Genomic DNA, 24,154 nt, shown 5'->3' with positions numbered 1-24,154 from the left:
TAGCATTTTTGGTAAAAACGATGATTAATGTTTGTGAAAATCATTGAAATAATATAAATTTGCTAAAGATACAAGTATAAATTGTTGTTTTAGAAGAAGATCATAATAACGGATTTTTAAATGGAATTTTTCACGGCCAAATATGATTGAATTTTAAATATAAATGGTAGCAAAGAGTTGAATCTTTCACGTTTTTATTCGTGAAAGATATTTGTTTCGAAGGAAAATTTATGAAATATTCACGAATTATGGGGATAGGTACGTGGGTGTGAACCAGCTATGGGATACAGTTTCGCGGCTGGAACGATCGACGGGCCGGGTTCGTTCTCGTTTCGACAAGGAACAACCAGCGCGAATCCTATGTGGAACGTGGTTAGAAACTTATTAGCAACCCCCACGGACGACGATATCAAATGTCATGGGGCCAAACCGATTCTACTCGCCACTGGACACGTAAGTCTATATTAATCGTGAGTAATGAAATATTTGTTGCGTTAGAAAATGTTTAAATTATACCTTCTTTTTTTCATAATTTATCTTCTCGTAATTGTAAGTTAAATAATTAATCATTTAATACTTTCCAACTAGACATACTGTACATATATATATATATTTTTAAAAACAATTTACCATTTATATTAATTCTTAAAGTTCATCGTGTTTTCCATCAAATTACTATTTACTATAATAATGCCAAATATCCAATTTACAATAACAAAAAATAGAATAAAATTGAAATTAAAATAAAAATTACAACAAATACAACCCTTATATATTTAACCCTTCTTCTAACCTTTCCTCCTTATTCTAAATTGACAATTGATCTCCCATCCATTTTTGAACAGATGACACTTCCATACGAGTGGCAGCCGAAAATCGTGGCTACGCAGGTGGCGCTGATCGGGAACGTTGTCATCGCCGGTGTGCCTGGAGAGTTCACAACAATGTCCGGAAGAAGATTGCGAGAGGCTATCAAAACGGTCATGAACGATGCGTCCGACGACGAAACCTCCGTTATAGTCGCAGGCCTCTGCAATACTTACAGCGATTACGTCACTACACCGGAGGAATATCAAGTAATATCGTAGATCATCCTTACCGTTTTAGAACGATCTTTCATCTTCTTCGTTGCATCGATGTTGATATTACTAAAATCTCTTTGAATTATTGCTTCGAAAAAAAAAAAAAAAAGAGCTACATTTTATATAAAGAATTTATGAGAAAAATGATATAAATTGTTGTTCTCCAATTATAATATATTTTGTCTCTCGAAATTTTCCAGATCCAAAGATACGAAGGTGCATCGACGATATTCGGCCCCCACACGCTAACCATTTATTTGAAACAATATCAAGAACTCGTAACAGCTGCCATTCTCGTGAGTATACGAAAGAAAGTTTTTCCTTTTATTATTGCGCTCTAAACATAAGAAGAAAAAGTGAAGTTTCAAAAAATAAAGTCCATTCAAAAGAAAAAAGATAAAAGATAATAACAAGTTCGATACGATATCAGAATAAGGACGTAGAGTCTGGTCCAACGCCTGTGGATCTGAGAAAGAAGACTCTCGTTTCTTTCGTAACACCTGTTCTCTACGATACTCCAATATGGGGCAAGAATTTCGGGGATTGCATCAAACAACCTCAAAAATTGGCCAAACCGGGCGATATCGTCACTGCAGTATTTGTGAGTATTTTAATTAATCAATGAGAAATATGACATTTTTTAAAACTCAGATGAAAGGGGAAATATCTACGAATTATTTTTCCATTGATAATAAATAAATAAAATGTTTAATTTATAAAATTATAAATGTTTGATAATAAGAAAAAAATTAATTGTTGGATAAAAAGAAGAGGATGACCGTGACCCAGTTAGATGTAACGAATCATGATGGCTACTCAGACGCCATTATTATGTCACATTAACGTTACATTAAGTTCTGTAATGAAATTTGAGCAGAGTGTGTGAATATTCATCTTCAAAATGATGAATCAGTCGTTCGTGATCCATTTAACTGGAATATGTTTCGCTCCTTAACGCAAATCTGGCGGAAATACATGATTTAAAACACGAATAACCACGAATTCAGCTCTAATAAACTTTAATTTCCCGAATGAAATTGCTTTCGAACTCTTTTTTAACTGGTCTGGGTTAGAATTAAAGATTGATTAGATAAATCTTCAATCTTTGCATCTTTATTATTCAAGAATGGAAAAAAAGAATTTTATGTTTTCATAAATTGGATCTTATTTTCAACAGGTTTCTGGTCACCCACGTAACAATCTGATGACTGAAAGCTCGTTTCTGACGATTGAGAGGTTGGGTGTCGATGAGGTATGGTTGCCAGTTGCCACCGATGCCAATTGGGAGACAAAGTACGTACATTTTTCAAATTCAAATTTAAAAATTTATAAATTTATCGAAATGAAATTTTTGTTGCAAAACAACGCAAAGATAAATGGAATAAAATTCTTATACATCGTAACTTTAATTCCTCGACTCAATACTTTTTTTAGAAAAAAACCGGTAATTTCTCTGAATAAAATTATTATATCTTTATTATATTATGATATTTATTCATATATAAAAATACAAACCAATCGTAAAAGAAGCAAGATATCAAAAAATTTTCTATCACGAAAAGAAACGGAAAAGCAGGGAATAAGAGTATCGATCGGCTAACAATATCAGGTCAACCATCAGACAGACAAATAATAACGATATTTTCCCTCCGTTTGGTTCGCGTCGATATATAGATTCGAGTGGCAAAGGATGTCGATGGTTCTCGGCTCGAGTCAAGTAACCATTACGTGGCAGGTCCCGGAGGATATCAAAGCTGGTGAATATCGTATTAGGCACAACGGTTACTATCGTTACATCCTTGGTGGCATCTTCCCTTACTACGGAGTGTCCAACCATTTTCAGGTAAATTGAAAATGGTTGATATTGAAAATCTCGTTCTCTTTTTTTTCCAATTTTAACAAAAACGAAAACGTGTTTTGACTTGAATATGAAACCGTTTGTTTCTTTCCAGGGTATTTTTTATTTTTAGGTTCTTTTTTTTTTAAATTTGAAGTTCGTTTATTTCTTAATTAACTTTTTATCAAATAAATTTTAAATTAAATTAATTTTTCTCTGAGAAATTATAATAATGGATTCGAAGAGTTGAATTAACGATATAAAATTTGATAAAGTGAATTAAAGCTAAACTTTACATTAAACTTTTATCTCAAGTTCAAGTTTCGTTCCATTTTCTTTTTTTTTTTCAAGATAAAACGATATCCTTGAAAACGAGCATTAGAAAGAAATATAAAAATAAAATTTCCATCCATATATTTTCCAGATTTTTAACAATTTCAACGATCTTACGATTCTATCTAACGTTTCGTAAATTTACGAATTTCATTTCAGGTTGTAAGCACCGAGCCGAGCTGTTGTAGGCGACATTATTATGAATAAATTAAATAATACCATCTTACTTTTGTCGAATGAAATGCTTACGCTTAATTGGTGACTGAATTCAGCCAATAATTCAGTAATAATAGCCATACGATAGCACGAAAGTATCTCGTACATTTCCTCATTTTGTACAGTGTTGTATTATAGTAACATATATATAATAACATATTGACGTGTGATCTCCTTAATATATAGCCACATATATCGATAGGATTTTAATTAAGTTTAATTAAGATTAATAAACGAATAATCATGCGTTATTATATCTAAGTCAATTGTCCATCGTGATAACGCGAATAAAAGGATAATTTATTGAAATATACGTGTACATTTATTTATTACAAATTATATATAATACAACTTATATCATTATACAATGATCATATAAAAATAAGATAAATTATAGAAAATTAAAACAGATGTTGTAACTGGAAAAATAAAGTTTCCAATAATATACTCATTTTCCATATCACAAGATAATTAATTACATTAACTACATTCAAAATAATTAATTACAATAGAAAAGTATCTTGGATTCTTTTGATTTTAATGATAATATTATATTTCATTATTAAAATTTTATTATTTAATAAATCAATATTTATATATATTTATATATATTCTTTTAAAGGAAAATCATAGAGAAATGAGTGAAATTATCTTCGAAAACTGAGGATAATTTTATGCACTTTCGAGTCCAAGATTTAAGAAATTTTCTAGGGATTTTCTTTTCTGGTATTAAATTTTATGATACAAGTTACGTATGCTCGTGTTACTTTTTCATATTGAAGATGAAAGACGAAGCTTCTTAAGAACTTATAAAGCTTTTCACAAACAATTGCTTCATATCTTGAAACGTGTTTGGATAAAATTGTCAATCTTGGTCAAGGTTAGTATAAAACTTTTTTCTATTTCACTTCTTATATGACTTCAATTTTATAAATTTATCATTTTTTTAAATTCATAAGTTTCTTTTTAAATAGATTAAAAAATTAAGTTAAAATTAAATAATATTAAACATACAAAATGTTGTATAAAATAAAATATCAAGTGAGATCTATATAAATATCCGTGTTTAATTAAAGTGTGTCAAAGATGGAAAATCAAGATGATGCCGAAAGAAGGGAAATTTTTCAAAATGAAATTCAATTCGCGGTAAAAATGAAAGAGGGAAGCTTTGCCACGAGCTAATTAAATTCATTGAATTAAATATTGCATATCAATGGAATCAATTTCCAATGGAATCAATTTGTTAGATCCTCTTCTACATGCAAACTAGAGTTTCAATAAAATTGTTTCTGAAATAAATTGATTCGATACTAAGAGAATTTCCTCATCGTTTCGATTTTTTCAAATTCTCCCTTTTTCAAGTTAATTAATTAATCAAATCGATATTAAAACTTTGATATTACATTTATTCTATAATAATTTTTCTTTCTTATATCGTATAATATACCATAAATATTATATTTCTGAAATAATTATAGGTTTATGATATCTTATTACACCGATACAAGTTTCTCGAACGAATAAAAATTATACGACTGTTCTCTTCCACGTGTTTCATTCTCATTCATCTTACGATATATCCTGATCGTGTCCACTATCTTTTACGATAAGAAAAATGAGTCGTGGAATACAGTTACATGAGAATCATTCAATCAGAAGGAAATAGTTTTTACAGTGACCATTTTCACGAGATTATTTAATCTCACGTTGAAGGCATATAAATATTAATTCAAATTCGTTTATCGAGGAAAAAGTTATTAAAAATTTCGAAATATTATTATAATTTTTTTTTAAATAATAATAGTCGTTTCAAGATACTTTTTTCATTCGTTATTATAAAAGGAATTATTGTAAAGGAAAAAGTTAATTGATGATCATGGAGGCGTCATATTTACATATACACGAATATTTTTAACCACGTTTCATTTATTTTTATATACGATTTTTTCTTTAACGATTGTAAAATCAGAATATGTTAATGGTAATCGTGCATATTCCGTATAAATATATCGAATCCATTTTTTCTTTAATGTATTGTACGTAAGAATTGTATATAACTGCCTTCATATTTTGAACAATTTTCCTTTGTTTATAATATTTCAATAAAAAAATTTTTAAAAAGAGAAAATGAGAGAAAGGAAAAATGTGATGTATCTGTAGATGATCACGAGTGAAAAAAAATTGCTTTTGAATCAAACTTTATTAACAGATTTCGGCAAACAAGAAAGCTTAAAAGTGCATTTAACGAGGAATGCGATCAATAATTTCGTATGTCGAAATTAAAGTGTAAAGTGAGAAGATCTGATTAAAATACTCATCCCGATATGATTGTGGAAAATATTTTTATCTAAGAAAATTTGGTTTTTCTTAATATTTATTTTATTAGAATTCTATTAGAATTAAATTCTGATAGATCAAAAAAGTCTCATCCTCGGATCATTTAAATGATCTCAACACACAAGCCACTAAAACTCAACGAACCATAACTCAACCAAGAAGTAGCCAACAATTATGTCTTTCGTATCGACGATACTCTCACCCCACTAAACAAGTTCCAACGAAGAAAAGGGAGAGATAAACTCTTTCGAATCTCGAGAATGGAACGTCTTATCCAGGAATTAAATGACGTGGACAGAATTCGATACTTGTGAACAGGAGTTCCGCAAAGAAATTCGTTTTTGTGAAAAAAAAAAAGAAAAAAAAAAGAAAAGAGGGAAAGAATGAAAGAATGGGGAGGAAGAAGGGGATATAAAGAAGAGATTGTTTTCCACGCGAAATGAAGCGAATACCCGACAAGAGTTGGAAAAGAGGATTGCATCTTTCGAATGTTGAGGAGGGTGTCGTTTGAAAGTTCAGCGTCGCTTTGACTGTCTTCGAGACGATTGCTTTTGAAAACCACCAGTGTGTAGAATAAAAGTACAAGATTAATAGTTTGCATTGAAAATGCAATATTATAATTTGTATTGCATTAAAATTTCCTGTATATCTTTGATGTATTAATAAGAGAAATTAGAATTTGAATGAGTAGATCGGTAATTTTATCTTTTTAAAAATAACGCGAATGAACAGAGAAGGAATATTTTTGTTAATAGATCGACATGTTTATATTAGAAATCAGTTCGTGAGATATTTAATTGCCTCTAAAGAAATTAGCATATACTTGTAAATACAAGTCAATGTTTCATTATAAATTGTTATGATCGTAAATAATCTTTTTCATTCTGATTTATTTATATCATGTGCCTTTTGAATTTATTTTTCCAAATATTTTTTAATCCACTTGTGATCAGTTGTGAATTGTTGAGAAACAAAAGGATGGAGAATTTTTATTTTGTTTACAGCAATAAAAGAAAAATCTTTCTATGATACAATTGTAAAAATAAATAATCCAAATCCAAGATAATATAAATCGTAGTATTACACTTTAAAATCTCATTCTTGTCAATATAAACAGACCATGAACAATGTCTGTAAACAACTGTAAACAACTGAATTGTAAACAATCTGGGTTTTAAATCCATTTAAATAATGTGCAGCGTAAATAATATTTGAGCGAATTCAAACATGACAATGGCCAGACAATATACAAAAATATAAATAATTCTCTATTAATTGCTATTAATCACATAGTTGAGGCGAAAATTCAATCGCGTGAATCAATTGTACGCCATTCAGGAGATCAACGTAGCCTTCTTTTTTTATTTCGTGCGAAATAATTATTAATTATAATTAATAGGATTAAGATGATTATATAACATCATGCTCGATACTACATGATACTACATTTTATTGAATTTGTATGAAAATTCAATTCCTTCCAATCAAAATTCTCAATCACGATGGATCGAATGTATTATTCTAAAAAAAAAAAAAAGTGTTCGTTATAGTTTGAATAATTATGACAAGAAAATTTCCTTTTTGTCTCTCGCAAAAATGAATTAATGAAATAAAGAAAGGAATAAACGAAATTACAAATTCAAATTTTGTAATTAATAATTACGATTTTACATCGCATAATAATAAATTCGATATCTCGGACAAAAACACACACACAACGCATACACAAGAGGAAGAACAAAACAACATCTATCTTTCCAATAGAGGAAAAAAAAGAAAAAAGTATAATTCCCGATTCTTCACTTTTTCGCAAACTCGTCCATTCATCCCCAAACTCGAGCGAACTCGCATAAATTCTCGTCTCATCCCCTCGTTCTCTTCCCCCACTTCATCCAACAAATATATTCATCCCGATCTCAAAAAAAAAAAAAAAAAAAAAAAAGAGAAAAAGAGACGAAAGAAGAAAAAACGCGAGGAAGAGAGGAATTTCCATTTCTTTTCTTTTTGTTCGAGTAAAAATAGCGGGGCATTTTAGCGGGAAAAGGTGGAATAGAGGAGAGATGATGGATGGGGGAGGTGGTCAGGACACGGGAAGAGGAACGATGGAAACCACGAGGATGTTCTTCTGCCGATTCGAGGTGCGCAGAAGCGGTGCTCGGCATCGTTTATCGCGACGAGGGCAAACGCAGTCGTGATCCGCGCGGCATCCGTGCCGGTTCGTCGTTTCGTTGTGTATCCACTCGGCCAATTTCCTTGGATCGTCGCAAATTTCATTGAAGAGAGATCTGCAGTTTAATTAGGAGGAAGATTGATGTTTTGGTTCAACGAGAAAGGAGTCTAAGAACTCGAAGTTTTTGCGCTTTTGATGGATGAAACGTCGTTCGTGAAGAATTCGAAAATTGGAGATTTGAAAAGAAAATAAATAAACTTGAAATTGCAGATATTTTGATCCGAAAAATTGGAAGACGTTCTCTAGATGATGAAACAATCGCGTTTTGTGAATTCTTGTGAAATTTCTCAAGAGGAAATTGAACAACGTGAAAAATAGGGTGCAATTGTTTTGCTATATTCAAAGAAGAGTTTGGAGATCAAGAAAATTAAAGAGATTGGAGGATATTCTATTCTATTTCCCAAAGAAAGATTGGAAAATCGAACTTTTGAAGAATCATTGAAAAACAAATTTCAAAAAGAATTTGAAAAACAAATTTCAAAAAGAATTTGAAAATCAAAAAAGGAAAAAGGATTAATTGAAGATCGAATATTTAATCTGATAGTTAGTGACAATTTAAAAATGAACAAAACTAGGGAATCTTGTGCAATGTATAAGAAGAAAGTGAAAACCGTACTTAAAAAATCCTATTCCTAAGAAGAATCTTAACAATCCTATTTCCATTCCCAATCAACCATCAAAATCTTACAATGCAATCAGACTCTTAAATCAATCCAAAACCCTCAATCCATCCAAATAACATCACAAAAGTATGTCCATCCAACGTCCACCAGAGTATCACAAGGAATGACCAATCCATATAGCCAAATACCTAAAACGAATCCAACCCAAACCTCTACCTAAATCGCTCTCCAATTATCAGCTCTTCAAACGTGATCAAATCGCCACCAATCCAAAGTATGTCCACATCCACGGCACTCCCCACGACAATAATGGAATGATCAATAATGGATCGCCTAACAACCATCCTCCCAAACGTGTCCAATCTCGCCCTCTCCTCCCTTCAAAACTTCTCCACCCCCTACACGAACAACACGAACAACGAAATAAACTCGCCCCCCGATTCAGTCCCTCACAGAGACTCATTGCACATCGTAATCCCGGTGACCATAATCTACGTGTCCATCTTCGTGACGGGGATAATCGGGAACATAAGCACGTGCATAGTGATCGCGCGCAACAAGTCAATGCACACGGCGACCAACTATTATCTGTTCAGCCTGGCTGTGTCAGACCTGTTGCTGCTCGCCTCAGGCCTCCCAGCAGAGATCTACATGGTGTGGTGCAAGTATCCCTACATATTCGGCGAGGGTTTCTGCATTCTGCGTGGGTTAGCCGCCGAGACATCGACAAACGCCTCTGTCCTCACCATCACGGCGTTCACCGTCGAGAGATACCTGGCCATATGTCACCCATTTTTGTCGCAAACCATGTCCAAGCTGACCAGGGCGGTGAAACTGATCCTCGTCGTGTGGCTGGTGGCTCTGTCGTTCGCCTTGCCCCAGGCGTTGCAGTTCGGCCTCGTGCAACACAAGGCGCATCCGGAGGTGGTGATGTGCACTGTGAAGAGGATCCTGCTCCAACACTCCTTCGAATTGTCCACCTTCCTCTTCTTCGTCGTTCCTATGAGCCTCATCACCGTGCTGTACGCTTTGATCGGTTTGAAGTTGAGAAAGTCGAACATGATGAAGAGGAGCAGGGGGAGAGACGTGGGAGGAAGTTGCAGGCATCAGACTGGAAGGTCGTCGAGGAGAGTGCTGAAGATGCTTGGTGAGTTTGATTTGGTAATTGTTCATTGATTGTTTTGGAATGATTTTGTATTAAGAATATAAGGAATATACATCTAGCAATTTATATTATTGCTACTCGAGTGGATACTTGATAGACGATACTTGATGATATTTTGATATTTGATATTTCTGTGAAATGTCTATTCGTATGATGAAATCAGTCTGTTTTTTAGATTAAATTATAACACTGAGATCAAATTAGAAGCTTCGATTGTTTTATAAGTTGTTGGTGCTGAATGAATTTGTGTTTGGTAACGAAGTTAATTATAATTTTATTTATGAAAGGGAAATTTATAATTTATAATTTATAATTTGTTGGTTCAATAATAATATTAATTGATAGAGATTAAATTACGTGGTACAACGTTTAAAATAACGTGCAAATATAGTTGATTTAAAAGATAGAGGCATTATGTTATATTTAAAATTTGAAAAAGAATTGTTCTATATCAAATAATTTTATTTTCTTCGAATGGGAAAAGTATCAGACAAAAAATTCGATATATTTTCTCGATAAAAGAAGTCAAGATTATCGATTCGAAATAATTATCGAGTATCAAGTTGAGTTGTTTAAGAAGTAAAAAGAAATAGAGTTCGATCGATTTTTCCAAGGAAACGATTTTTCAGTGTGAAGAAAGGGAAGAAAGTATCTTTGAAGGGTTGAGGAAGTTAAGACGACACCACTTAACTTCGAGCCACCCTTTTCCGGAAATAAAGATCTGTAAAAGGTAATGAGAAGAAACGGAATGTTTGTTTAAAACGAAATTACAGAATAATAATAATAATTATTTATTCGAGAGTGTTTTAAAAAAACTTTTCAATTTTTCAAATTGCAGAAAATTTGAATCGTCGTTTAATTTTTGAAAATTTGTATGATCAAAAAATCTTGGAACATTTAATAAACATGATTTCTTCCGAATCATCAACATCGATTATTTTCGAATGGCAAAAAATTCAAAATTATTAAAATTATCAAGATATCCGAGCTAGCAAACAAATTTCAAAAGGAAAAAAAAAAAAAAAGAAGATGCATAAATATTAAAATCCTGCCTTGAAATTTAACAATCGAGCCATTTACTAATATTTTCGTGGAATATCACCAGAGAATTTTACAAATTACACGATCCTCGAGGAATTCTGTTTGTTATTCATTCGGTATGAGCTTTTGGGACAATTTTTAAGAAACAAAGGCGGAATAATAAATTTCTAAATACGCTATCATCAACATTGATATCGTCAACGTTGATAATTTTGAAAATTTTGTCCTTCTTTATGAAAAGAAACCGGATACATCGCACAAACTACCAACTATACATTTCAATCGATCATATCTCGATGACAAGAAGATCATCTGAGCCAATATAATATTTCAGAAATCAGCAGAATATTTCTTATAATGATAAATTTTCTTTATTTTGTAATAAATTCAATGAAAATGAAAAGAAAACGAAAACTTGAAGATTACAAAGTAATAATTTTTTATTATGTTTATTATAAATAAACATAATATAAATAAAGAATGTTGTCATATTTAAAAAAGGAAGATTAAAAACATTGTTCTTCTCCAAAATTCCACATAAACAGTGTATAGTCGAGAAATATTCCGTTTTTGTAAAAAAATTAAAGAGAAAATTAAACGATAAAAATTAATCGAATTAACAATTAAATTTTCAATAAATTTCGCAATCATATAACTAAAAAATTCATTCCGATCGTGCAATAAATTTTCGAAGAAGAATTTGACACGTGGATCAACTATGTAAATATGTATATGCATTTTTTATAAATTTTTTTTTATTTTATCACACTTGTTATCGAAGATAAAATCAATAATATATCGATTCCTAGGTAAGGAAAAATGTTATATATATATGCATAAAAAAAAAAAAGATTTTGAAATAAACGATATATGGAAATGAGATTGGTAAAAATATCAATGGATGCTGTTTTTTGCAAAACTTTGAGATTCCTGTCAAATCGATCTCTTCACGAGAATTTATTTTTAATATTTTCTCGTTAAAAAGTAAAAAAAAAAAAAAATAATACAAGAGAAGAAATATGTATATATTTGCTTTAATTATGCCAATTATCGATCATTTTCGATTTGCGTCGTAATAAATTATATGTACATCTAATAAAAATTCTGATATTACTTGCAATAATATATGCTTAATAACATATAGAATATTTATTTATAAATTTAATTATACCGTTCAAGGATTTGAACTATTTCTCAAATAGATTATATTAATATCAACGTGTTAGTAATAAGATCGTACATATCGTAAAATAAAATTTACTTAAATAATAAAAATTTGTGATAAAGGATAAATTTGTTATTTGTAATTTAGAAAATTCGAACAAATCGAAAGAATCTTATTGATATTAAAATTTTTAATAAATAAAGGGAAAAGATCATAATAATTTAATTTTTTAGGACCAAGATACATAAAGTCAAGAAAAAAATTCGGATCACGAATAATTTTATAAAATATTTTCTTGTCATCGATATTCTTTGATCGAGCTGGTTTATTATTAGTAATTATCGTTTGTATCGATGAGAAAATTGGCAACGAAATCGTGAATTTACAATCGAGCCACGTGTGTCACAACTCGTTATGAATTCAAGATTTGTTCTATTTCCATAAATTTCCAAAACGAGTTCATAATTCATAATATGCCTTTGTTGTTATTTATTTCAATTATTTTAATTGAATCACAATCATTATAGAATTTAACGAGAATAGAATGTGACAATTCAACAAAGAATCAAACAAGAAGAACAAGAAGAAACAAGAATGAAACAAAGAAATATTTCGTTTCATCTCTTCTTTCTCTTTTTTCATCTTTTTCATTTCATCTCTTTCTCTAAAACAAACTTCAAACCTGCTTATAACTCAAGTAAATTTTTGTACATAATTTTTATATTTTATTTTAGAATTGACTTGGAGATATTCCACAAATATATTAACACTTTGTACATGGTTGAAATGTTATTTGAGAATGCGTGTGCATCAACACTGCGTATGAATCTAATTCATCTGTCATGCACGAGCAGGTCACATCATCAAACTTCATTAAACTTCGCAATTATACATATGTACACGCGTGTATTTGAACATGGAAGTTTCATATAAATAGCTCAGAGACAACAATGCTTCTGCACGTTGCATCGATCTTATCTTTTGGTATAATTCTGGCTGATACTATCGAAAAAAGCTTCTGCTCCGGAAACTGATAAACAATGAATAAAAATAATACAAATAATTTCTTCTCTTTAGTCTATAATTAGATGATAATCTATTTGACGAAAGGTTAGAAGGATATAATGGCCAAAGAATGTCAGAAATTTGCTGTTATCTTATTTTGTTGTATATCATTATCATGGATTAGACAATGTACTGAAATTTCCAGAACTTCGTTGAATTTATAATAAATACGAGGATTTTATCAATTTTCGTTCATATAAGATAAAAAGAATTGTGACGATAATTTAATAATTAGAATTATTCGATTAATTTCGTTATTTTAATTCTTTTATCGAAACTTTCAAAAAGAATTTTCCTTTCCACCATCCCTTCGTAAATCTTACTGTGGAGATATAACATTCTTTTATGATCAAACTTAAAGAACTTCGAGAATACGCAAACAATAAGAAATGTATAAAAAATAGTTCGATCAAAGTTTTTCCTTTTATCGAGCGATTTCTTGGTCGGAAGAGTATCCGATATCAACTATCCTGCAATCACTCAAACAATAGAGGAATCAAAGTGCAATTGTATCGAGGAAACGTCTTTAAGGCTTTACAAGTAAATTATAGTTTTAATGAAAAAGAATTCTCATCTACAACTTTCTCGAAATTAAGAAAAAATAAATAAAGGAACTGCATAACAAAATTACTTATTCCACTACTTGGAAAAAATTCGTGATAAATTCCATTCTTTTGAAAAGAAAACATGAAGAGGATAAAAAAAAATTGGGATTAAATATGAGCATAAAATTTTGTATGATTAAGAACAAAATTCTCGCCGTCCTTGATGATAGCTGTAATTAATTAATGTGAAATTGCAATTAAACCAGAGATTAATAAGGAGAAACAGCGAAATTCGTTCCAAAGTGATAATTGTATCGATCGTGAATACGAGCAAAAATTTTGCGGTGGATAAGTATAATTGCAGTTACTGTTTCATTGTATCACGATAAATGATATATCTTTGGAAGGCTCATTGTTCCTGAATATATCTCGAATAAAGGGAAAGCATTATGGAAAGCTTCTTATTCAAAGAATTAAAATATAACGACGAATGGATAATAAATAGAAAATCTGATTATAAAAATATCTTAAATTTATTATTCGAATTAGGAAAGAAAAGAAGTATCTTGACTGACAATCGATTAACAATGATTAATCACTGACTAAATTAACTGGTCATTGACCTGGCCGTTGGTGTCTGTTATGATGATATAATTGGCGATTTGATGTAATCATTACTCATTGACCTCTGACAGATTTGGTTTGATTTATCACTGACTGACAATTAATTGATTGAATTGATTATTGACTTACCAATGATTATCCATTGATTGATCATTGATAGATCATTGAGTGATAAGTTTATTCAAAATAATTGTCAAAAAAATCAAAAAATATCACGGTGATTATTTCCATTTTTCAATCAAAATCTTAATTTATAAATACTATAAATAAAACATCTCTTCTGAATTTTCTATTATATTTAAAGTTGATGATTAGAGTTTGAAGATAATACTAAGTGCAAAAATATTAAAATCTTCCTGTAAAGTTCATGAAATCAATTGGAATAGAATTCAAGATGCACTTGAAATTAGGAACAACTTATTAATGGATGTTACTTGTTAATGTTTCATTAACATAACTGATTTATCGTAAATATAATCATGGGTTCTGACAAATTGATGTCTGAAAAAATTAAAAATATGATGTATTCAACGATGTGAAAATAAGTATTGTAATATGATTTATAAATCATTCGTTTTCTTCATTTTTTCTGATATTAATAGAAATTAATAAGATTATGTAAGTGATATCTGATAGGCAATAATGACAATAATGGCAACTCTAAGAAAAATTCATCTAAAATCAAAATAAAATTTTAATAAAAAGTGTAATAGAACTGTTTTCCAGCGAATAATGATAAAGTTAGGAGGTTTATCTTTCAGAGATAATAATAGATTTAAGAAAACTCGATCAGGGATTGAAGATGTATATTTACTTACTTTTTTAATTTTAAAATTTTATACTATAGTACAATAGAAGAATAGGAAGTGATTTAATAGGCAAATAATCATGACAAAGTTATGTAAATTTATCTTAAAATAACTTTAGAAGTTAAAAGTTAAATTTGAGAACTCAATTTTTTCTTCTGTAATTTTAGATCTTAAGAGTTAATTTTTTAGAAATCGAATTCATTCATTTTGATAAAATTTTGATCGATTTGATTTCAAAATATGCCAATAAGATTTTTTTATCTTTATAAATATATTTTCAAAACATTATAAATTTAAGAATTATACTCTAATAAGTTTACATGATTTATAATTAATGTAATAATTGGTATCTTTTTGTAAAAATCATAGCATTCAAAATTTTAAGAAAACATGAAAGAAAGTAGTTTAAATTAAACGTGAAAATAATTATCGATGCATTAATATGCGAAAATTTTAAAATGTAAATTGATATCGATAATAATTATCATAATCAATTGTCATTAATCTTTATGTTTTTTCATGTATCATGCATTATTATATCGTTACATGAAATAATATTTTAATGATAATCGATCTAACCCGAGCATGACTTTACATTCTCGATCAAGCACAAAATTATTAATTTGAAAATCTTCGTTAATTACTGTAATTACAAATGATCATTGCGATTGACATAAATTCTACAAAAAAGAATTTACACAAGCACGTATACAATTTCAACTGGATACATTTATGCGATAATAGAAATAGTTGCTTTCTCTAAGGATCGTTAAGAATTATTCAATTCTAATCACGTCAATGAATAAGTGAAAAAAAGATTCATGTAAATGAAATTAACGTATTCAACGCTATATCAAGGTTGATAACTGGACGTCAAACATATTCGAATTATTTAAATGATTATATGTTCATAATTAAAGATTGAATATAAAAAAAAAAATAAATGTTACAATAAACCGTATCTTGATTTTCTATCTATACTTCTAATATGAAACTTTTCTTTCTTTTTTAATATTTTTAGTGCACTCCTCCTCTATAGTGTTCCATATTTTTCATTAATCTTATATTATATCTATATTCTTCATTTTAATTTTAATTTTGTCTTTCAATTAACAATTGTGATAATAATATTTGTGTATTACAACAATTGTGTATTAATAATATTTAAGAAGTTAATTAATTTTTCATTGGCCCTCATTCAATTATTTATTAAGAATAAACTTTGATGCATTTTATCTTTATGAAAGTGGAAGAGAAATCTGCATTAATAGTCGAGATATAGTTATTCAATTTTGCAATATATTGATAAAAAATATCATTAAGATAATTATATCATTACTATCATTACTATTATTATCATTAAGATTTATAATTAATTAATTAGTATTTGAAAACAAAATTTCCGTAAAAGACTTTTTGACGATAAATATAACTAAAAATATATTTATCATTAAATCTTATTTACTTAATTATGATACAACAATAATATAATTATGATACAACAATAATAATTATGATACAACAACCATTGAACAAATAATCATCAGATTACTTTAATTAAATGAAAAATAATCAATTTATGGTTAATAAAATGGATTTCATTATTTTGTGCATCTTTGAAATAAATTTTTTAAAACAAATTACATAAAAAACATCCGGAAACGATATAGAAGAACGCTTCTTTTACGAGTTTAATTGAAAATAGATAAAGTAGACAAGTTGAAGAGCAATTTGTCCTAGAAACTATTTTTTCTTTTTATTATCTCTCTTCTTGCTCCCTATAATGCGTTGATTTCTTCTTTTATCTCAATGAAGGCCAATTTCAGTAATTCTTAGCGGGAAATTTAAAAATGTTTAAAAAAAGTGACGGTTTATTTCAACTTTCAAACAACTCATTAGCGAGATGGCAAACTCATCGAGAGTATATTTTATACGTATTTTTCTTTTTATTCATTTTTTTTTTTTTTTATTCTTTTATCTCTTTTTTCGAAAGAATAATTGAATCATTGATTACTTAATTAATAGAATACAATTAATTTTCTTTTACTTTCTGTTATATTATATACATATTATATAAATTTCTTTTTTCCATCTTGTTTTGCTTTCATAATCTTAATCCTTGATGACCTCGATTTTTTTCTCATTTGTATTTTTCCATAATTCATTAATTGGGTTATCTAACTTAATCCATATGTTAATTATTTCATTTGATTATATTATACACCAGAAAATTCTTGAGTGTCTTCTTTTTTATGCCATTGTTTTTGTATTTCTCGTCTATCATATTCATCGTTAGTTCATCGATGATCAATTGTGAGGCTTATAATTGCATAAATCATTTATCTTCTTCACGTAAAAATTTTATTTAATTAATAACAGCAAAAAGTGATTATTGAAAGAAAAACAAATAATCCTAATTTTGTTAGTTAACATGTATATTTTCAACATACTTAACCTCTTAAAAAATACTGATACATATATGTACACTTAATTTTCTTTGATTTAAATATAATTTCAGAAAGAAGAATGTTTTAAATAATTCAATGGTAAATAAGAAATAATCATCCTTAATAATCTTAATAAATTCATCCCTGGAAGAAATTAACTATTATCTATATTTGTATCTTTGCAATTATTATTCCTAACCTAACCTAATCTAATTTTTATTAATTTATTTTGAGCATTTTAATCTTTCTTAAAAACTGTTTTAATTATGTTACAAACAAAATATGGCTCGCACAGAATAGAAATTGGAAATTCTACGAAAACGATTTATCTTAATATCATAGAAAAGATTACCTTCGAGAATTGATGAATTTTTCGTAGCATCAAGCGTAGTATCCAACGATTTTTAGACAGAATTTACACGAGTCACGTTTTACAAACAGGATGATACCCATTTTGTTGTTTTTTGAGCTACTATAATAGCTTCCACATCAAACTTCGTTGATAGTATTTGACTTTTGTTTCGACACCGGTTTCGTTTTGATCTTATGACGTATCAACTTAGAAAAACTTCTAAGACTTAATGGGATTAGGATCTCGCGAATATGAACATGTTTTCTTTGACTTTTTATGGCGAACTCTTTTCGAAATATTAATAATATTTGATATTTCCGCGTTTGGTATTTTCTTCCTGAAAGTGTTTAATCGTTTCATTTACATTAAAGTTTTGGTAATCGAAATTTTAATAATTGCAAAATATTTTATAGATTTTTTTTAAACAAATAGAATGTATAAATAATGTACTCAGATATATTTATGTAATTAATAAAAAAAATAGAATCATATAATAGATTGAATTAAAATAAATAGAAATATATAAAAATTAAAATTCTTATAATATTATTTTACTTAAAATAGTAGGAACTTATGTAATCAATATTTCTATATCGAAACTTTAGAAACTTCGATATATTATGTTATATTATATTATAAATTTTGTATAGATAATTAGGTTAAGGTAAGTATTAGACACTAACTTAAGTATTTACTTTCATGCTAAGAGTTTTCGAACTAATACTAACTTATTCAAATCAATCTGTACTTATTCAATCAATAATTGTCTTCTAAAATTTCATCTAATCTTAATCCATCATTTTCCAACTTGACATCAACTCGTCAAATGAAAATGCATACGAGTATATATAAAAGATAATGTGCCTTCAAAATAATCAAATAATGGAAAAACACTTATGAATGGTCCTAAGAAGAAAAGCCCAAAAAAGTTTCTCGAAAGAAATTTAAAATCAACAAAATAAATATACCTCCAATGAATGAATTATTCAAAGAAAACATATGCGGTAGGTTGATATGTTACAACCTGACTGATCTTGACCTCAGTCGCATATCAATTCTAATTTTTGCATATTGTTTTAAAAGCAACGCAATATCGCCTTATATATAATCATATGAACTTGAACAGAATAATACACTTGGACCGAAACATAACCTCTCTTCGATCATTTTTTTATTTTCCTTCAATTTTTTATGTTTTTGGTTTCTTTTTGTCATTTTTTTAATTTTTTTATTTATATATTTTTTTTTAAATAAAAAGTTAAATATTACGTGAAAAAAAATCGTATAATAATATATCATCACACATTTATGTTAGTTATATAAACTAATTCCCTTTGAAAACGTGAAAATAAAAAGTATTTCATTATTGCATTATAATTCGAATTAGCTATAAAAAAAATTTGAAAATCAAGAAAAAAATTTGAAATCAAGAAAAAAAACGTATAAAATTTTCTTCGAAAAGTTTTTTCTGTTATAAATGCGAATATAAAAATATTCATATTTCTAGATTTTTAAATATGTTATGTAATATCTTATGATTTTAAATGATGATATATTAATTTGATTAACAGAATTTTGTCTTTTTTGGAAAAACAAAATAAAGTTATATGTTATATTATTTTTCATTATGTTAGATTTATTCACATAATTATTCGTAAATTTATTTTGAAGTCGACTATTTTTTGAATTTTTATAAATTATAAACTATATAACTATAAACTATAAAATAAATAAAAATAATTTTTAAATAATTATATTAAATTAAAAATAATTAATCAAAAATAATTAAAAATAATTTCATTAGTTTTTTTAATCACCATTAATCCTCCAATAATCTTTTTTATGTAAAGTTTTTTCTTCTTTCAGATTGCACTCAAGTTTTATTAAAAATATTTTTCTCCATCAAAATAATTAAAATTTACAAATTTTTTCTTAAGCATTTACTCTTTATTGGTACAAGTCAAACAAGTTTCTATTTCATGAAAACTATACGAAATTTATGATATGAATTGTGATATGAAAATTACGATATAAAGTCCTATGAATAAATCCTAGAGAATTTTACATTTAGTTCAGTTATCAAAAAGAATATTTTCATTTTAATTATTAATAAAATATATAAAATTTGTAAAGAAGAAAACATAAAGTTAATGTAAAAACTAAACTTAGTATAATTGGAACTTGAAAAATTAAAGAATATAATTTTTAATAAAAAAAATATCCCTAGTCGTTAGATTTAAAAAAATCATAAGAAATTTTTCAATAATAAAGTAAAATAATTTTTTACATGAAAAGAATAATAAATATTTCAATAAAATTATTGATTTTATAAAATAAATAATAATCTATTTATTTATAAATTTTTTCAGTTTCACAAATATCAATTTAAGCATTTCTGGGAATATTTTTTAACAAATTACGTGATATTTTCCAAATCTATTTGCTACTTTATCATACTATAAACTTTATAATGCTTAAAGATTAAAAAAAATTGCTAAAAAGTAATTTAACATTAATCTTAAATTATTAGCGATTTTTTATTTTAAAAATTATTTTCTAATCCATTGTATTTAATTTAAATTATCTCACAAAAAACAATCACTTACTAGCACAATTAATGAATTTTTTTTCTCAATTATTTCAATCGAGGATTTGAGACAGATTTTATATTTTTCTTTAAAAAAAGAGAATTTAATTTGATTTTATGAAAATAGATTTAGATATCAAATCGATCCATCAAAGTGCTTGTGCGTAGTTCGTTTATTAAATTTTTCCCACAAGATTTTTTTTATTATTAATATTGTTCCATTAACGTATTTTTATAACATATATTTAAAAATTAATTATTATTATTTAAAAATAAAGTTTTTCCATTCTTTTTCCAATTCTATTTTTATTTCAGATTTATATAATTTAAATTTATTCAATTTGACATATTTTTAACATATTCACTTCACATATATTTGAGACTTAGCGATTTAAAATCTATTTTTTATTTATATTTGCTATGAAGATATTTCATTTCATCCTGATCGCTGTAAGTAATAATGTTTTTCTTTTAATTTTTAAATCTATTTCTAAATCTATTTTCATAAAATCAAACTAAATCTCTTTTTTTAAAGGAAAATATAAAGAATATATCAATCTGTCTCAAATTTTCGATTGAAATAATTGAGAAAAAAATTCATTAATTATGCTATAACAAACATGTTTTTAAAACTTCTACAATCACAAATATAATTCATATATCATAAAGTATATTTTCGAATAAAATTATTAATCATTAAGATATATAAAAAAAAATAAATTTTAAGGTTAGGTTGAAATAATTATTTTTGCTTTTTTTTAATTAATTTTAATTAAATTTTAAATTACAAAATTTTAATTATTACAATAAAGAAATACATAATTTTTTTTGTCGTTAAAAATAAAAGGATGAACATATAATTTTTATATAAATTTCCTTGACACCAATTGGATACTGGATCCATTATTACGTTCATTATAAAAACATTTTACATTTTTATTTTTTTAACAATTTTTCTTTTTTAAATAAAAGACAATGAATAAATAGTAATACGATATTTTGAAAAAATGTAACAGAAATATTATGGGATTTGTTACAGTTGCAGTGGTGATAGCATTTTTTATTTGTTGGGCACCATTTCATGTTCAACGGCTGATCGCCATTTATGGGACAAACTCCGAGGATCACATATCCTCGAATAGCGAATGGATCGAGTTCCTTTATCTTCTCATGACCTACATATCCGGTGTATTCTATTATATCTCTACGACGATTAACCCTATATTGTACAATATCATGTCGAATAAATTTCGTGTTGCATTTATGGTGAGTAATATTTTCCTAAGTACAAATGTACGTAAATAATTAGAAGTTCGAATTAATCAATTGCGATAATCTTTTTGATTAACATTTAATTATGCTATTTATTCCAATATATTGAAACTTTATAGATTATAATTGAAGAACAAGTAAACTTCTTATTCTTTTCTAAAAATATATAAATATATTTTATTTATTAATCATATATTTTTTATTTTTATAACAAAAGAAATATATATTAGAAATATATTTCAATCTCCATTTAATTTTATAATCGTAATTCTTATCCAATATTACAATCATTTCTAATATAGATTAATTATATTACCATTTATTTTCTTTAATCAATTAATATAACAATACACTCGAAATAACCTCACTCGAGAAAATTTCGTCATTCGAACAATTATCGAGAATCTTATCAACAATTATCGGTAATAATCGATTATCTATTCATATTCATTTCTATTATGTTCCACTATTATTATTATGTCAATCGAAAATAACTTTTTAACCACGAGACATTATTTTGTTTTCACAGGAAACACTATCGAGAAGTTGCAGAATACCCGGATTGCCGATACGACATGAACAACGTTCATATTCGAGCCTGTCTCGATCGCAGCAAAGAGCGATTGGTGGATCGAGAAACGTAGGAACGGCTGGAACTGGAATTGTTCATGAGAGTACTGATTATTCCGGAAATTCTGGACACGAGGACAATTCAAAACAATTTACATCGCTTGTTGATCAATTAAAAATAGATACGATCCGAAACAATATCAACAAAAAGAACGAAGATATACTTTCGAATGAGGTTAAACGCAAGAATGATGTATGTTTGAAAAATTCAAGAAAATATACCACTGTGAATGTGGATGAATCCGGAAAAAAATGGTGGCGTTTGCTAAAGTGGTTTCCTCGTTTGAAATCTTTGAAATTCTCAAGAAGAAATACGTATACTATTCCGGAAAATCATATCTTGAAGAGGCCAGAGGAGATCTCGATGACTTTGTGGAATGAAACTAATCAACAACGGCATGTTTGATATAATAGAGTTTTCGAAAGACGAAAAATTAGGATGAAATTGAGGTTATAAGGAATGATAGTAAGTTGAAAGTGAAATAATTTGACTCTTTTTTTATCATTGATTTTAAATTACAATTAATAATTATAAGATTGAATTTTGAATGAATGATGAAGTATGATAAATGAGATTAATTGAATTTTATGTAATATAGAAAATATTCTCGTTTCATATTGTTTGATCTCACAAATTTTTCGAAATGATATTTTACGAAATGGAAATAGAAATTTTTACATAAAAAATTTATAATAAATAAATTTTATATAAAAATAACAATATATGATATTTTTCTTCAAAATAATGTAACAATATAATAATTATATTATTTTTATAAATCAGTTCATTTAATTTCTTACAAAATTAAAATTTGTATATCTCTACATATATGTATTTATTTCTAAACTAACCTTTAACTTAGTTCCTCCATTTTCTTTGTATTTTATAAGAATTATTTAATCCGAAAAGATTAAGATTAAGGAATCTTCTTTATAAAAAAAATTATTTAAATAATAAAAAAAAATTTAATGTAATCATTAATTGGATTGAAGCATGCAATTATTTTTATTATCAAAAAGTTCGTAGTGTATTTAGGAAAAATTAGATAAATTCGTTAATCCGAATAAATCACGAGAAATTAACACATCACTGCACTTTTTCTAAATCTATAATATCTTTTCTAAGATAATTCCAGAGCTTAATTTGAACGTTTCAAACGTTTTGAATATCCAAAAGACTGATCTTTATTAACTAGACTTTTCAAAAATACAAAATTATTATTTCAATCGTATTCTTTATTGATTAATAATTATTATCATGAAACAAAATGAAATTATATTTATTTTCTATGAAGTTAAAATAATAATTTTTTAAAAATCAAGAAATATAAATAAAATAGAAATTTTTATTTATATTACTAGATTTTTATTTCAATATGTGTTTATATATTTGTTTTGTTGTACAAATAAAGAAAAAATTATGTTATATAAGAGAGTTGAGAATCACTCTCTTTTTTACTAGTATAATTTTATATGAATTACATCATATAATTAATGTGATCAAATTTTTGTAATTAATTCTATATCGAAAAATAGTTATCAAATTTGTGATGTTCGAGATTCATCGTGAATATATTAATGCATATGTAATATAATATAATATAATAATATAATAAATATAATATAATAATATACATATATAATAAAAAATTCATTTTTTTTTTAATTGTACAAACTTGAAATAAGAAATATGATATAATATTTGAATTTGATGAGAAATTCGAAGTTTATGAAAAAAAAAATAAAAAATTAAAGAAAAATATTATAAAAAAAAAAATATCAAAAATAAATTTT

At 27.0% G+C, this 24,154-nt stretch overlaps 2 protein-coding genes across 6 annotated transcripts in view; both read left to right on the top strand.

Annotated features, from left to right (window-relative positions):
* LOC122718584 (neutral ceramidase) overlaps nucleotides 1–3,777 on the top strand; it is a 33,542-nt gene extending 29,765 nt beyond the window's left edge. For all 5 annotated transcript variants that reach the window (XM_043943719.1, XM_043943723.1, XM_043943722.1 and 2 more), the window contains exons 9-15: nucleotides 259–453; nucleotides 846–1,076; nucleotides 1,283–1,378; nucleotides 1,513–1,683; nucleotides 2,260–2,375; nucleotides 2,757–2,925; nucleotides 3,412–3,777. In XM_043943719.1, coding sequence (XP_043799654.1) covers nucleotides 259–453; nucleotides 846–1,076; nucleotides 1,283–1,378; nucleotides 1,513–1,683; nucleotides 2,260–2,375; nucleotides 2,757–2,925; nucleotides 3,412–3,459 — 1,026 coding nt within the window. In that variant the 3' untranslated portion in view covers nucleotides 3,460–3,777. The remainder of the gene's footprint in view (nucleotides 1–258; nucleotides 454–845; nucleotides 1,077–1,282; nucleotides 1,379–1,512; nucleotides 1,684–2,259; nucleotides 2,376–2,756; nucleotides 2,926–3,411) is intronic.
* Nucleotides 3,778–8,504: 4,727 nt separating this feature from the next.
* LOC122718586 (pyrokinin-1 receptor-like) lies at nucleotides 8,505–23,090 on the top strand. The gene is made up of 3 exons (XM_043943724.1): nucleotides 8,505–9,805; nucleotides 21,498–21,724; nucleotides 22,260–23,090. The coding sequence occupies exons 1-3, from the start codon at nucleotides 8,983–8,985 to the stop codon at nucleotides 22,764–22,766; spliced, it is 1,557 nt and encodes a 518-aa protein (XP_043799659.1). The 5' UTR covers nucleotides 8,505–8,982; the 3' UTR covers nucleotides 22,767–23,090.
* The last annotated feature ends 1,064 nt before the right edge of the window (nucleotides 23,091–24,154 follow it).

This window comes from Apis laboriosa, unplaced genomic scaffold (assembly GCF_014066325.1).
Source record: "Apis laboriosa isolate Shangri-la unplaced genomic scaffold, ASM1406632v1 scaffold64_cov150, whole genome shotgun sequence".
Lineage (NCBI taxonomy): Eukaryota > Metazoa > Arthropoda > Insecta > Hymenoptera > Apidae > Apis > Apis laboriosa.
The sequence above is the reverse complement of the archived record's forward strand: the minus strand, read 5'-3'. Positions and strand labels throughout refer to the sequence as shown.

Excerpts from the sequence above, each read along its gene's own strand:
- LOC122718586 (XM_043943724.1), top strand. The coding sequence starts at position 8,983 with ATGGATCGCCTAACAACCATCCTCCCAAACGTGTCCAATCTCGCCCTC. Across the intron at positions 9,806-21,497 it reads GAGAGTGCTGAAGATGCTTG|TTGCAGTGGTGATAGCATTT; the intron begins GTGAGTTTGATT and ends GATTTGTTACAG. Across the intron at positions 21,725-22,259 it reads AATTTCGTGTTGCATTTATG|GAAACACTATCGAGAAGTTG; the intron begins GTGAGTAATATT and ends TTGTTTTCACAG.